The sequence below is a fragment of the Perissodus microlepis genome, chromosome 15, assembly GCF_051167445.1.
Source record: "Perissodus microlepis isolate ML-2025 ecotype Zambia chromosome 15, ASM5116744v1, whole genome shotgun sequence".
NCBI classification, from domain to species: domain Eukaryota; kingdom Metazoa; phylum Chordata; class Actinopteri; order Cichliformes; family Cichlidae; genus Perissodus; species Perissodus microlepis.
In genome coordinates, this window is record NC_140475.1 from 12,170,264 (window position 1) to 12,186,063 (window position 15,800).

General features: G+C 42.7%; 1 protein-coding gene across 2 annotated transcripts in view; it reads right to left on the reverse strand.

The window, feature by feature from the left end:
* Positions 1-479: 479 nt before the first annotated feature.
* Positions 480-15,800, reverse strand: part of tulp4a (TUB like protein 4a) — a 29,808-nt gene continuing 14,487 nt past the window's right edge. Inside the window, exons 4-14 of one of the 2 annotated variants that reach the window (XM_084952943.1) lie at positions 14,689-14,850; positions 14,058-14,238; positions 11,127-11,234; positions 10,779-10,945; positions 9,250-9,474; positions 8,884-9,118; positions 7,901-8,045; positions 7,321-7,465; positions 7,057-7,150; positions 3,593-6,942; positions 480-3,426 (exon numbers count right to left, since the gene is read on the reverse strand). In XM_084952943.1, the coding sequence (XP_084809069.1) occupies positions 3,310-3,426; positions 3,593-6,942; positions 7,057-7,150; positions 7,321-7,465; positions 7,901-8,045; positions 8,884-9,118; positions 9,250-9,474; positions 10,779-10,945; positions 11,127-11,234; positions 14,058-14,238; positions 14,689-14,850 (4,929 nt within the window). In that variant the 3' untranslated portion in view covers positions 480-3,309. Of the gene's footprint in view, positions 3,427-3,592; positions 6,943-7,056; positions 7,151-7,320; positions 7,493-7,900; positions 8,046-8,883; positions 9,119-9,249; positions 9,475-10,778; positions 10,946-11,126; positions 11,235-14,057; positions 14,239-14,688; positions 14,851-15,800 lie in introns of both variants that reach the window. The other variant, XM_084952942.1, reaches the window with a different exon arrangement.

Below are 15,800 nucleotides of genomic sequence, written 5' to 3' on the forward strand. Positions count from 1 at the left end.
AATGTGTTGAGGACACACCATCCTATGATATATCACGTTTCGGGCTAATAGTACTTTGGAAACCATCTGTGGTACATTACAGATTCAATAAAGAAATTAATTTTTTTTCAGCAGGCTGATAGCAACAAAGTAACTAAAGATAAAACTGAACATTTGTTCTTTGCCAAGTTGTTTGCTATATAGACACAACACTGGTTCATCCCGCCATTTAGGTTCCTGTTTTAAGCTTGAATGATTCATAGAGCAGTGTTAAGTGGCTTATCAACCAAACAAACATCCCTCTGAAAATTGTCAGGTACAAGGACTGGACTGAAAATGAGTGAAAAAGCAGCCTATGTCCAAAAAAACCCAACAACAACAACTTGGAAGAACCTTCAGAAACCTGGAGGACTATTTCTTAAGAGCACAAAAAATTACAAGAAAGTCTGGCTCCTTGGAGCTTTGGAGTATATTTATGTATATTTAAGACAAAACCAGTGTTTTTCTGAAACAATGACATTTTATTCAAAAGATGCGTGACATATACAATTATAAAATAATTTACATGGCATGCCTTACTATCCATTCACTATAAACGTTCAGTCACCAAGTCAGACTCTGACTTTTTTCCCCAAGTTTTTTTTTGTCATTTAAATCTACAGCTACAAATACAAAGCACAGATCTTTTCTAGAGAAAAGCCAAATCCTACAATATCTACAACAGGTCATCATCAGTTTAAAGTGAACCCTTAACCAAGTCCATTAGCAACGCTGAACGTGAACTCAGTGGCTTACACTTGTGAACTCCTGTGAACGATGAATGAGTGTGTATGTGCAGGAAGTCATGACCACACATGGTTGAAGAGGATAGATTCAACACTGATGGGGCTGGTAGACTGCACAGCTGAATACAGACACACCATGACTTGACATTTACACTCTACATAACTAGTCTACAAACTACAATAAACCGGGCACTTACTCATTCACATCTTTTCCACCAATGCAAACTTCACAAAACATCAAAAAGTCTCCTGTTCCCATCCCTCAAACCCAATCCCTGCATTTCCATCTCATAACTTGGGCTATACTTGTAACACCCCCCCCCCCAACACAAAGAAATGTTTGGAAAAAAAAAACAACTTCACAATATACAGTATGTATACTTGATCTACATTGAGGAACAATCTCATAAATAAAGATGTACAGACCAGCAACTGAGATGCTAAAGTAAAAAGGTAACAAACTGTGGTCAGAAGAAATGACAAAGGTTTTTTTTTGTTAAAGAAAATATTGCACAACTAACAAAAAAAAGTTTTCTTTACGACATGCTCGTTTTCAAGATCAGGAGACCATTTATTTTTCTCCTCAGTCCACATCTCTACAACCCACTTCCCAACAGACATGCTTGTTTTGTTTTTTTCTTTTTTAAATATGAGGAAAAAATAAAATAAAAAAAATCTAATAATCTCATCAAATCAGAGATCAAGCAGAGCTGGTCCAAAGTAAAGAAGTTACACTTCCCAATAGGCCTGTTTGTTTCAGCTTGAGATTTTCAGAAGTCTATATTTTGGCACAAATATTTGAGGTGGTACGCCATCACACCTTCCCAATTTTACTGAGCACTCAACATTCCCGTTTCTCTCTGTGATTTTTGGCTGTCATCTAATGCACATATTTGCACCGTGAATGAATAATTTACTGCTGCCCATAGTTCTTCCAGCTGGCCTCGCTCTTTGTCCTTAGCTGAACACAAACAAAAGCTTCCCTGCCTCAAACAGCAACAGCAACAACAACAGCAACAACAACAACAACAACAACAACAAAAACCCCAAAACAAAACAGCTTTTCAGATTTCAAAGTCAGCTTACTGAACGGGCAGATCTCGTAGCTTCATTCTCCGTCGGAGACCAGACTTTAGAGTTTCAGTGACGGTAAGATCAACTTAACTGCTCTCTATGGTCCTGGCTGCTTAGTTAAAACAGTACTACAGCTCTCCTCCACATGTGGAATTACACTTACACACAGTGGAGACAAGTGTAAACAGAAATCTGCCACCTAAGTCTCTTTACAACATTGTACATTTGACTGATATGTATTTACATGAGTTCTGAAAAGAGTATGAAATGGCATAAGTGAAATATACAAAAATATTTCATGTACCTTACTAGCATGTTTAGTGTGGTCTTTAAGAGAAGGGACAGCCCCCCCACCCCCCACCCCCAAAACAACAACAACTACATACTCACTTCACAGAAGTGACATCAGGTGACAAATCACTTCATGCCAGAGCTTAAATTGTTCAGTCTCGGCCTTGGCCACTTCTTTGGCGCCCATGTCACCAGTACAGGATAGTACAGGATACGTCTGTACACTGCTATGACCTGAATTCTCCTGACTACACAGTAATATTCAAACTCAGTCTCCCAAATAAATCAGGTAAGAAAGCTGTGTGAGGATTATGTAACACAACAATGACAATAATGTTAAGATTTATATCTGAATCGATAAACAACATGTACATATAAATTAGAGTAACATTTCTTCTTCCTTCAAAGCAACACGTGGACTGCAGGTCTTTACCTTCCAGATATTGTAACAGTGGCCCACTTTTCACAACAGTGAAAAGCCTGAACTCTTAGTAGTGTTCCAAAATAATGCATATATCTAAACCTCATTTCCAGCCCAGACAGGCTTCAACAGTAACAAAAGGAAAGGGCAGAGAGCAAAAACAAAAAAAGACCCTCCTACCCTCCACTGTGTTTAGTCTTTTAAGAAAATCCTAAAAGCAAAAGCAGTATAATAAAGTGGTAACTGTTTCACTAAAGGTTTGTACAGCAATGGATTTCAGTGCCCAGTAGTACCTGTGCGCTCTAGGGATAACAAGTTTGATCTCCAGAGTGTGTTTTTCAAGTATTACTGCTGCTTCTTTTAAAAACTGCACCATAGCAATTCCTCTCTCTCTCTCTCTCTTAACCAATTGGTTATCACATCTATAAGCTTCTCCTAGCTAAAGCAGCATTTATTTGCATGATGATTTACCAAAGCTCAGCTCTTTGGCCCTACATGCACTGCAGGGTGCCGGCAACTGCCGAACGGAGCAGGTCTGACGGCATCCTTCATAAATGCAATCGATGCTTTTGCACCAACACTAGTGGCAGCATTGTGTAGTGCAGCGTGATTGTATTTCTCTCTATGGCCAGGGCTTATTTTAGTCCTCGTCTCCAGAATCCAATCCAAGAGTTTATGATTCTCAAATGAAACAGCTGTACCCCCTTCAACAGACTGCATCTAAAGCCCACAACTCAGGGTAAATAGGGAGGAGACATCTCATTTGAGGCGTTGAGTAACATTGGCCAAAGCTACTGCGAAGGCCTGCACAGCAGAGAAGGGATATTGGAAGTCCAGGATGTAGGCATTGCCATCAATTCTGCCAAACTGCATCACCTACACAGGAAAAACAAAACAAACAAAGAAAAAAACGTTCATGCAGGTTGAAAGGAAAAAAGGTTCAATCCTGTTGGAGAAATGCTCTAAATCAATAAATGTTGAATGTGTGTACTTATTATTTCTGTGTGATGACATACTGAAAGTTATATAAGAAAAGTCTCACCTGTCTCCCCTCCAGTTCAATCTGAAAGTTCTTGGCGGACTCCTGGGTGACACGGCCACCGAAGTCCAGCTGGTATACCTGCGTGGCTTCATTCCACAGTGGCTGCTTGTTGGCCATGACATACACAAAACCCTGGCTGCCAAGCCCTCTGTCCTCCTTCTCATTGGCTTTTCGACACTTGATCTCATCCAGCTCACTGGCAGCCCTCAGGTTCCTCTTACTCTTCCAACCCTTTTTACTGCTCTGGCACTGATTGAGCAGCTCGTCCCCACTGATAAATAGCTCTGGCTCACTTTCTGAACTATCTTGGAACTCACTATTGGCAGTGGCTTTACTCAGCTTCTTAGCCTTCAACTGTTGCTCTTTCTGTCCCTTGATCTTCTTCTTGTCTCTTCCTCCCAGCCGTGGACTGGAAATGAGAGAATTGAAATCACCCAGAGCTCTGCCCTCTTTTTTGGATTTGCTCCCTTCGGCCAGTGGCGGCACATTAGCTTCCTCAGCCCGACCGTCCACGCGCTTGCGGTTCTTCTTACTGAACTTCTCCGATCGCTGCGGTACAGGGCTCTCAGTCAAGGACAGCACCTCCTGAAAACTCTCCCCAGCCTCTGTCATGGCCTCTTGTAATCCCCCATGGCTCTGCAGCTCTGCTGGTGGTGGCGGAGGTGGTGGTGGCAGAGGAGGTGGTGGTGAGAGAACATTTTTGTCTACTGCCAGGTGGGAGGCTTTGGGTGGTAGTGGCACTGCAGGACTGGGCATAGGTGGGCAAGAATTGTAAGTACCCCAGGGTGTGTGGAGGGCAATGGGAGGAATGGGAAGCCCAGCACAAGCACTTCCTCCTGGGTACATAGGTGGGAGGGGGCAGCAGGCTAGGTTGGCCAGATTTGCAGAATAACCTGGTGGTAACACTAGGGTTGCATCCTGTTGTGAAAAGGGCAAAGGTGCCACCACCTCCTTTGGTGAGGCGCAGGGGCGTGGAGAACCTGGGATGGGTTGGAGCTGGGCTCCAGAATAGGCAGTTGCTGGGGGGTACTGGAGCGAGATCTGGTAGCCTGTAGCTGCTGCTGCAGCAGCAGCTTGGAATGATGCAGCACTAGGACTTGTGGGGGACTTTGGAGAAAGGACAAAAGGCAGCCTGGTTACATCCAAGTGCTGAGCTGGGCTAAGAATAAGGGGAGGTGGTTTGTGTGGTACAGGGGGGGCAGTGGAGTTTAAAGTCGCTGTCCGTTCCTGAGGAACCCACACCTCCTCTGTGGATGCTGGATCCCACTGATAGGGAGGTGGGCGCTTGACCACCAGCCCTGATGCATCACTTCCTCCTAGTGCCAGATGCCTCAGTGATTGGTTCAGTGTCTCATCCTCTGTGAATGCTGAATTAACGTAATCAGCCCTATCTCTGCTGCTTACCCCTGCTGCAGCTCCAGACACTTCAAGTGAACTCATCAGATTATAAGAGGACTGGGAGGCCAAAGGAGTAGCACTGTTTGAATGAACAATGACTGTGCTGTGCGGTGCTCCGTTTCCTGGAGGAAAATCTTGTCTGATAATAGTTCCTCCCGCTATTCCATTAGCACTCCCTGGGGCAGTGCCTCCAACACTAGATCCACTGCTACACTGACTACAGGTGTATAAGGCTGTTGGCACCCTCTGCTGGAACGAGGCTGCTAGTGCAGTACTGTTTTTCGCCTTGGGAGGGAGTGGTCTAGGTGGTTCCAGCATCTGGGAAACTTTGAGGGCTGCCTCTCGGCTGTTCCTCCTGAGGGTGGCGTGGATCAAACTGCTGTCAAGCCTCTGTCCGGGATTCCTGCCAGCAGAGCTGTTCTGATTGGCTGAATCAGGGTACGGAGGCGGGTCTCCACTGGGTATAGAATAGCGAGGTGCAGTGAGTCTGTTGAGGGTAGCAGAGGTGTAGGGCAGCTGCAGCTTCTTGTCAGCTGAGGAGGAGGATGAAGACGAGGTTACCCTGAGAGTGGCGGAGCTGCCAGGTCCTTGGAGCGTGTAGACATTCTGATTGCAGACCAGGCGTGTTCGAGGACGACATACTTCTTCCACATTCCCACTGCTGTCAAATGTCGTTATCCTCTCATAGCCCAGCGGTGTTGGATACTGAGCTTGTTGCTGGCCTGAAGGATGAAGTGGAAACTCACCCTTCTTCATGCAAAGGTCTCCAGGGGGAGGAGTTCCACTGGCGCCCCCTCCTAATCCAGACGCAGCACTGGAAGATGCAGCGGAAGCTGATGCCGAGGCAGCAGCAGCAGCAGCAGCCACAGCAGCAGCCACTGTCCCAGGGTAGGGGGGTGGGGGGTTCATCTTGCTTAGCTCTAGAGGGGCACTGAACACCACCGTGTCACCCTCAGCCAGCTGTGGAGGTGACCGAGTAGTTTTGATCTTCAGTAAGTGTTCGTGCTCGCCCCCTACTGCTCTCTCAACCACTAAATCAGCAGACTGATGAGGAATCTGGATATGCAAAGCCCCTGGTTGTAGCTGGTGCAGAGGTGCACCCGAAGGCTGTCCTGAAGACATCGAGGAAACGGGGATTTGAATTTGAAGCTGCTGAAGCTGATGGTGCTGCTGTTGTTGCTGCTGCTGCGCTTGCAGCTGATGGTGCATTTGCTGCTGTTGCTGCAGTTGCTGCTGAAGTTGTTGCTGTTGCTGTAGATGTATGTGCTGCTGGAGCTGCTGCTGCTGTATGTGTTGGAGCTGCTGCTGAATGTGCTGCTGCTGTTGTTGTAAGTGTTGGTGCTGGAGCATCTGCTGCTGCTGCTGTTGGAGTTGCTGTTGATGGTGCTGAATTTGTTGTTGGTGGTGTTGAAGTGACTGTTGCTGTTGCTGTTGTTGATGTTGACTTGGGTGTTGTTGCTGTTGTTGTTGTGAAGGATGATGAGAAGGTGGCGGTCCAACCACTAGGCGACCTACTTCCAGTCCCCCAAATATGACCTGACCAGGACTCGAGTACCTGGTTGGTACTGTGTACTGGGCTGTCAAGATGGTGTCCTGGCTTTGGTCTGACCCACCAGCAGCCCCTCCAGTAGAGGTTGCCGTGGAATTGGTTAGGACATCCAACTGAACATTCTGATTGGCTAGGAGTGACTGGACCAGACCAATGCTTTGGGCAGGGGACATGGCCTGGGCTGGACTATGGATGGGGGCAATAGGGATGTTGACAGTGCAGGGTGGGTTGTCATCAGCACCGCCAGCAGGGCCTGAAACAGGCAGGTCATCTTCATCCTCGCTAAAAACATTGGGGCTGAAGACAGGGAGGTTGATGTAGTCCATGGAGATTTTCCGCACCTCTGGCAGGTAGATGGTCATCTGTCTGGGCTGCAGATGGAGGAGGCTTGTCTTGTAGATAACTAAGGAGTGAGAGGCACAATAAAAATAAATAAATTAGGAAAAGAAAAGTGACAACAGACAAATTAGACTTAACTGGAATTAATGTTTAATTATCCAACACGTTGATTTGTTACCTGCACCGAGATTGGTGGGTAAAAAAGTAGCCAGCCCCACTATCTTGAACTTTGTTCCCCAAATATTGGATGTGACCTGAGCAAGGTAATTTTGCTGCAAGACAAAAAAAAACGATGCATTTTTCTATAAATATATTAGACACATTCCGAAATTTACAACAGTACATTTTATGTAAAAATCCATCGGTCGTGCTTCACAGCACAGACAGGCAGCACGTGATCCCTCACCAGCTTCTCACTCAGCTATGATAACCTGATGTTTACCTGAGTGATGTCATCTAGAGGAAATTCCCTCCGTGTTAGACTGGGAGACCCAATCGAGGGTTTACGTATGGGTAACCGAGGTGACCTGGAGATCTCCTGCGTAGCACGGGAGAGTTTGGGAGATTTTCTGGGATCAATGTTGATCCTGTTGGTAAAGGGACAAACTAAGTCTCTACAGAGAAAGTGGCAAATAAAAAAAAGAAAGAAGAAGGTTTAGGCATGCAGAGAAACCAAAAAGCAAACAGCAAAGAAAAGGAGCATTCAAATAAATTTTAACAATTAAAACAAAAAAACTCAGAAAAAATTAGTTTCAATGCCATAAAGTCTTAAACAGAATTAATGTGGCTGTTTACATGTTTCTGAAATGTATTCACTGTCATATAAATGCTTCTTGTATCAGACTCTTCAGCATGCCAGTGATCACTTGATTCCCGCTTATTTAAAACTGAAAACCTGCAGAGAACTAATCCCCTCTTGTCTGCTTCACCTAAATCACTGAAAAGATCCAAGTGTCAAACAGAGGAGACAAAGTGGCTTGATGCAACATGCTCCTGTACACACAAAGCCGGGGTTTAGTTACCTGGGAAGTTTGGGGGACTTGCTACCCCTGGATATCTTTGGCGATTTCTTGCCAACCCAGTCATCACTCAGCTCAATGTCGCTGGAGTCTGAACAGTTACAGCTGTCAATCATGGCTGATATCAGACTGTTGCTGTATATCTCATCTGTGGAGACAAAATATGAAAATGACACTTAAGATGTTACTTTTGATGAAATGTGCAGATCAATACAACCAAAAACAACGTGTCATTTGTTCTCTCAGTTAAGTCACTGCTCAACTGTTAGTAATGTTGCTTTTTCAGATGGGCTGGATAAAGAATGATAAAATATGAATGCCTTTTGGTATTCTTTTTAGGTATGTTGAAACTGCAGGAAGCATTTTCAAATCTACTTGAGCAACCTGGAGGCAAGAATTGTCATAGCTTTGCCACAACATCACCATCATTATCATCCTATCAAAGCACTTTTCTACCATTTCTCAAACATTCATTTCTTCAGTCGTTCTCACTTTGTCTCCTCTTCCACAGTCACAAGGAGTCTGCAAAGCACAGCTGCTGCTCCAGTTTAGGTCAAACTAATTTATTTGATGAACATAAAAGTGTGAATGGTCTGGAACCATTTCATGGCTGGCTTCATTTATCACTGCATGGGGAGAGAGAGGGTTGATTTATGAGCAACCCAGGGGCCATAAGAGGCCCCATTAAGCAGCTTTTAATTAACATGGGTCCAGTCTGCCCTATGTGACTAAAACTCGCAAAGTAAGAACGTCTGGAAAACTACTGGACAATGTCAGAACTGTGTCGGGGTTCATCTTTTGCAGTTCTACTTGAATTTCAGAATCAAAGATACATTTTTAGTTCTTATCTCTACGATCTTACTGTATTCTTTATTTTAGAACCAACATAAAAATGTAGTTATTGCATTTAGAAGCTAACAAACATTTCAGGTCTTCTTTGGAAAATTATTCTTTTTAAGTTACAGGTATGAAAAAACTAATCTCACCTGTTTTGCCGTCTGTCTTGGGATCCATAATAACAAACTCAGGCCGAAGTTTGCTTATTCTTCGGCCCTTGAGGATAGGGACCAGACCTCCTAGGTACTCCAGATACAGAGTATAGCAAGGCCCTCCCACTTCAGGGTTATCCTCCGTACGCTTCATGGTGCAGTGCAGGCGCTCGTTTCCAGCTGTCGGATAGCTCACAAAATCTCTCATGTTGTTTGGATCTGGGATGGGAGGCTAGAAATGTAAAGTACAGTTAAGTTTAAAAACTTTTATGCTAATTACAGCTCTTCCCAAACCACTATTAAATCTATTCACATGGTGTTTTATGGTTTTAATAGAAATAAACCCCTCCTGGCCTGTGTTACCTTGATGGTGGGAACAAAAGCGGCAGTGACATAAGAACAGAGCCGGGAAGGCATGGTGAGCTTGGCAACGTCTTTTTCCTCCTTTAACGCTGTGGCAATGCCCTGCTGGCACAGCAGCTGCAGTGTGGCAACGCGGTGCTCAACTCGCACGACGTAGAGCACTGGGCCCGATGCCAAGAACAGACGAGAGTCCCGGTGACCCCAGCAGAGCGTAGTGATGGGGCGCTACAGTATGAAGGGGAAGACACATCTGAGAATGAATAATATGCTTTCACAAGGCTAATGTAAAGCAAATCATGTCATTACTGCAAAACACTTCTTTGCAAATTTCACATCTTTGTTGGAGTGAAATCCTCAGAGTGATTCCTGAGAACAGTGATGTCATTCAATAAAAACCGAAAACAAAAGGAAATTATTTGTGAATGTTTACCGAAGTCTGTCATGCAGGCTGATTATTCGCGTAAAATAAAATAAATGAAAATCTTTAATCTTAAAATCTTACTATAATGATCAAAATGAATGTATGTACCCTCTGACGTCCTTAACAGGTGAGCCAATCTCCAAAACGAACATTGTCATGTATACATCAATGATTAACATCTACGTTTTTAAACAAAGATACATTTTCCTGTATAGTATGTTCATTTCATCATCCCCCTACTTTCACATTTGTTTCACGAGTCAAGTTCACTTCACAGTTTCCAGAAATTGAATCCGAGACGATTTTTGTTAGAGTCAACACTTAATATGGAATGAAGAATTTGAAAAAGCATCGTGATCCTGGAAAAAATATTATCAGGGTTCATACGCGTTTTTCAGGGTCAAATTCAAGCACTTTTTAAGCACTTCCAAGGTCAATTTTCAAGCTTTTCCAGCACAAAATAATAAAAATAGTTTTAAAAATTCGCACGTGTTATGTACACATTCTCGAAAATTATTTACTCACCTATCATGTGACTCGAGAGCGCAAACTCCGCCATTGGCGTTTTAAGGAGTGTTTGATGGAAACAACAATCTCCAGGCATGTTAGTGCACTCATCCCCGACTGTCCGGGGGAGGGGCGGGGTCACACATTGAAATACACTGACATGCAGAGGTCGTAGGCAGCCCAGGCAGAGAAATTTTGCTTTTAGACTTTGCGACTCATTTTATTTCTCTATCTGGTAAGAAAACTATTCGGTCAGATAGTTATTTGCGGCGAATGAAATACAGTTTCAAGCACTTTTAAGCACCACATCTGAAATTCAAGCACTTTTCAAACCTTGAAAAGACAATATTAGAATTCAAGCATTTTCAAGGATTTCAAGCACCCGTACAAACCCTGTAGTATCTTGTGTCATTACTATCTGCTAATTAAGTAGCCCTGGCCCTCCCATTTCATATTGTTCCTACCCCGGCTCACTGACTCACTTAAACTATAGTTGGTTATGGTAGTCCTCCCTTCTGCAAACTAAAGGGCCACTCGAACCACAACCTGCATTACTAAATATAAGAACAACTATTTTTCTAGGATGACACTCATAAGTCACCTGTGCTGGTGTATCCAGTGTGTAGATGTGTTCGCCATGAACATTGTAGAACTTGACAATGGCGTTCCTGCTGGGTGGAGGACAGGAGGTGTCAGTGGAAAGGAGGGTCCTCTCCATCCCTGCCACTGCTAGTAGATCCCCCTGTGAGCACCACTGGACCACCACATCTACAACACAGAGCAAAGTGGTACACATCCGTTTATGAAGAGCAACATAATTTTACACATTTTTACATCGTTTAAAAAAAGGAATTAACACAAGTGAATGAAGGACACAATGAAGCGAGCAAAGGCCAAAGCAGCTAGAGAACTGCTAACTTAACAAAATTAATAACAAACGCACACACACCTTTCAGAGCAGTGTGGATGAGGATGGGGGAGAGGTCGTCGTAGCTGTTCATCAGATTGATGTCTCCAGAGGTGAAGCTGACTGTCAGCAGTGGTTTCTGGCTGTGCACTAGGAATAAAAGAAGAAAAACAAAACACAAACATATTAGCCAGGCATTGTGAACAGCTGTTCTGTTCATCAGAACTATCAATCACAATGTTTTTTAGATTTAATAGACACGTGTTTAGGAGAACTACACTTTTATCATTTGTACGTATTTGCCTAAAAGTATAAATAATGTGTTTGTAGCTTAGAATAAGCATTTTCTATCTACATAAAGAGTGTGCCCTCTTCCATGGAGCCCATTGAGCTTCAGAGTCAGCCAGAAAAGAAAGCCCAAACAATGGTTGTGGATGGTGTAGCCGCGATAGATTTGGAAAGTGTTAGCTGTTAGCTTTGACCTCACCACTAGACGCCACTAAAGTCTGTACATCGGTCTTTAAAAGAATGTTAATTTGTGCCCATCAGTGGGGAACTCGTGTGAAAAATATACAAGTCTGTGCTCTCAGTAGCTTCCAATAATACAACACAACAGCTTTCCTTTAACCAACTTTCTACCCACTACTAGAATTTAGCCTCACATCAAAAACAAGTGCAAAAACGACTGAAACAAAACGTTAAGAGACAGAACAAACTAGTTCAAAAACAGAACTGTAAGGTACTTCAGTTTGAATCATCTGACATTTAGGGACATTATTCAAGAGTATATTCCGATTTTTAACATTACTATAAATAACACACCTTCAGAGAGCACTCATACATCTTCCATTGAAATATCCTTGACTCCGTACTTTAATGTAATCCTGCAATGACCCAAATAGTACCATAAATAAAATGTCCACTTCTGCTTTGTTGTTGCAACATCCCCACAGATAGGATTTTAAATAGGTGTTGCTTTAAATCAGATACAAAATGGGGCTGTAACTGCAGTGTACTGTGCTGTGCGATGATAATGGGTTATCATCATGTATCATGACAAAGATTTGACAAGCCTTGTGCGTCACTCAAGTTGTTGACTCAAGAGATAATTTCTACTGGGGCCAATCAATTCCTATTGAATGGTTTAATTAGTGAGTTAGAGCCTAATCTGTGTTCCAGCTTAGGTAAGCAGTTTTCAGCCTGGCCTGTGGTGAAAGAAGGAGGAAAAAAAAAAATTAAATAGACCACTGGGAGGAGGATAGACCCTCACCAATATATCCCTAGCAACTGGGACTAATTAAGCTAATTTTTATTGGTTCCTGTTTTGTTACTTTTGCCTCTTTTTCTCTTCAGTTTGTTACGCTGGCTGGTGTGCACACGGAAATCAGCAGGAGAGGAGGCTGACCAGATGCAACAATTCCCTTGACAGACAGCTTACATCCCAGTGCACTAGATATTTTCTGTCCCAGTGGAAAACTGTTTTTTAGTTGGCTTGTGCTTCTTATGCTTCGTTAAACAGCTTACACTGGACCAGCAGCATACAGCTGTAGTTTAAATGTTTTTACCGAACACGCTTATACATGTTGAGAAAAGCCAAGAACTATTTTTTTTAAAGCTACTTTGGGTCACAGAGGTCCATTTGAGGAGACAAGACTGAAGCATGGGTTGCAGAAGTGCTTGTGACCTGGCTACTTCCAGACATTTGAATTTGTTCACTCCACAGTTGACTGATTTGTCTGGCTTGGTGACGTGAAGTGGCGGTTTCTTGATTAAAAGGCAATCAGTCCAATGTACGCAACAGGAAGGCTAATGATTAGCCAATCAGTGCCACTGGCAAAATTACTGCCATTTGTCAAGCAATGTCAAGCTGTGCACTGCAACAAGGATATATTAAACCATCAGTTTCACTTGTTTTGGAGATGCAGGTGCAGAAATCTGTTTTTATATGAAAATAACTACAGGGGTTTTGGAGAAGTGGTCCACTTTTGGTATCCGAAGCACAGACTGTATATAAAACATAGCTTCTGGAAAGTGATGTCAGTGCATTCCATTATCAATATCAATTATCGATTCATTACTGGTTCTCTTACAGAGAATCTTATTGATTCCCGGTACTCCCAGGAACCGGTTCTCGACTCTGATCCCTAGTAAACATGGGGTCACCATTTATTCAGCATGGGGTTCAGTCAATTACAGTCCCAAATGGAGCACAAAATGAGGACAAAGCAGAAAAACCTTTAGGATGGGCCCATTGTTTGACATGTGACTTCAGCCTGAGCATGCAGCGTCGCTCGGTTTGTCAGTCAGATCCAGATTTTCCCTGAAAAATTTTGAGTCCCATTATGAAGCTTGAGGTTTCATAACAGAGGACTCATCTAAGTGTGTTTATTGGTCATTTATACAGAGTATGTATGACCCCTAGCTCACCCTCATATGGACAAACCTATGATAAAGTAAGAGCTTACTTTAGTGGGCTCTAGCTTGCATAAGTGATGGTTTACTGCTGGACCTGAAGGCTTATTCTACCTGTGGCCCTGCTGAAGTGGATTTCGACCTGGCTGTCATCCTTGCCTTTCTGCCAGTTTCCAAACTGAACATTTCTCCAAGCAATGATTCAGACAATACTGAATGTTGGGTCTTCTTGAGACTCATTGCTCCTTTTTAGGTGTTGGTTCTTGCTTTAGATAAACTTGTCTTGCAAACCATGTTTAAAGACTGCTAGCAATGATAACTTGCATAGCTGAGTAAGATATCTCCCTAGAGAGATCTTCTTGTTGAGGCAAAGCAAGAAGATGTACTTCTACTCAATTAATTAAATTTTGAGACAAATAGTGTGACTAAACAAAGGTTTATTATTCTTTGAAAGATGTGATGTGTCACAGAGAGAATCAGGCAGGAAATTAACCAGGTACATTTGGTTTTAATGCACGTTTCTTGATCAGAAGGTAGAAGAAGAAGTTTTGAGTAGAATACCTTGTGGTGGGGGGTAGTCATCAGAATCTGTGTCGCTCTCACTGCTGTCCTCTACCAGGAAGCTGGGGTAGTTCCACGACATGCTGACAATACCGTCCGACTCATGCAGCAGTATATGGGCCAGCATGCGCCCGTGGCAGTCCATCACTATCACCTGTCCATCTGCAGTACCAAACAACACCTGGCGCAAGTGCAAAAAAACAATATTAATGTGGACACTGACACAAGAACAAAGACTCACACTTGAAAGAGGAGAGAAAAATGAGACAACAGCAAGAAAGAAAAACAAGAGAAATGCATATCACAGAGAAAAAAACTGCGAGAAATGGACATAAATGGGTTGATGGTGATAAACAAGGACAGTTACACATACACGGACTGAAAGTCTGCTGACATCCAACCTGTGCTGACAGTTTAACGGCATGAAAACAAAAATATAGCCTTACAAAGACAACAACACATTCAAGACAGTGGAAGCTTGCTGTCACTCACAGATTCAGCTCTCAGGGTTTCTGTCTACATACTCAAAGTGGCAAATGGCAACCTAACATTTCTACTTCTACTTGCATTAGAAGACTGGAAAAGTGCCAGGTGAACATATCCTATGTTCAAAATCTGTATAGTGTGTTACCTGCTGATCATCTGGGGTCCAGATACCACAGGTAATGTGGCTTTCCAGGTTGATCTCAGAGGACCAGTGTCTTTGCCCACTGACAGAGCCCACCAGGACGAAGCCATCACGATAGGAGATAAGAGCCTGGGTCCCATCATGGGACCAGGTAAAGTCACTCACCTAGAAGGGACAGATAAGAAATGTTAGAGTTATTTTAAAAAAATAAAATAAAAAAAATAGTATATACCTCAGCTGTTGCACACAGAATCAGCAGCATCTTGTGATTCTGTAAATGATTTATATTTTTAATTTAAATCATTTTTTAGGAAGAATTCTAAAATATTCTGGTTCCAAATTTGAAGCTCTGCTTCTGTTCAAATGCAGTTGATCTAGAGACTAATTATGACAAAACAGTGTCCCTCAACTCAAATAATGTATATAACAAAACTTTAACCTCTCAGACAAAAGCAGAGCAGCGATGGCATTTTAAAAAGCACAGGCCATATAAAAGTGTGGCTATTGTTCAGATTGTCATGTCCAATAATAACTCAAGTAATCACAAAAGATGCTGTCAACATGTGTCAAGACTTAGCTCAAGGGATGATGACAAGGTTTGATCGATGTGGCCTACCTACCTATGTTTGCTTGGCAGGCTTAATTTTTAATTAATGTGCAGCATCAGTAAAAACACATAAAACATAAAACCACTTGAGGTTTGATAAAAATGATTTAAAAAAATAACAAATATACATTGATTAGCATGTAATTACTTCTTCCAACAAACTCAATTTCATACATTTATAATAAATCCATTTAACACTAGTTTGTGAGCGGCCATGTTGCCCCACCATCTTCAATACAGTGGCCAAAATGGACATTGCTGTTCCACCTAATCACTTTTATATATGTGGCTAAAGACTGGCCACCATTTAACATTTGGACATAAATATTTTTATATCCTCTTTCTCATCATCTCCACTACCACTGCTGCTCTTTCTCCCCCCTCATTGCCACTTTAACCACTTCCTCCTCCCCTCCTCACACATAAGCATGCACAAATACGCTTATTTATTCTCAATATTGTCACATTTATTTTTTCTTAGCAGAATAGAAATGCAAGCTGAACAACA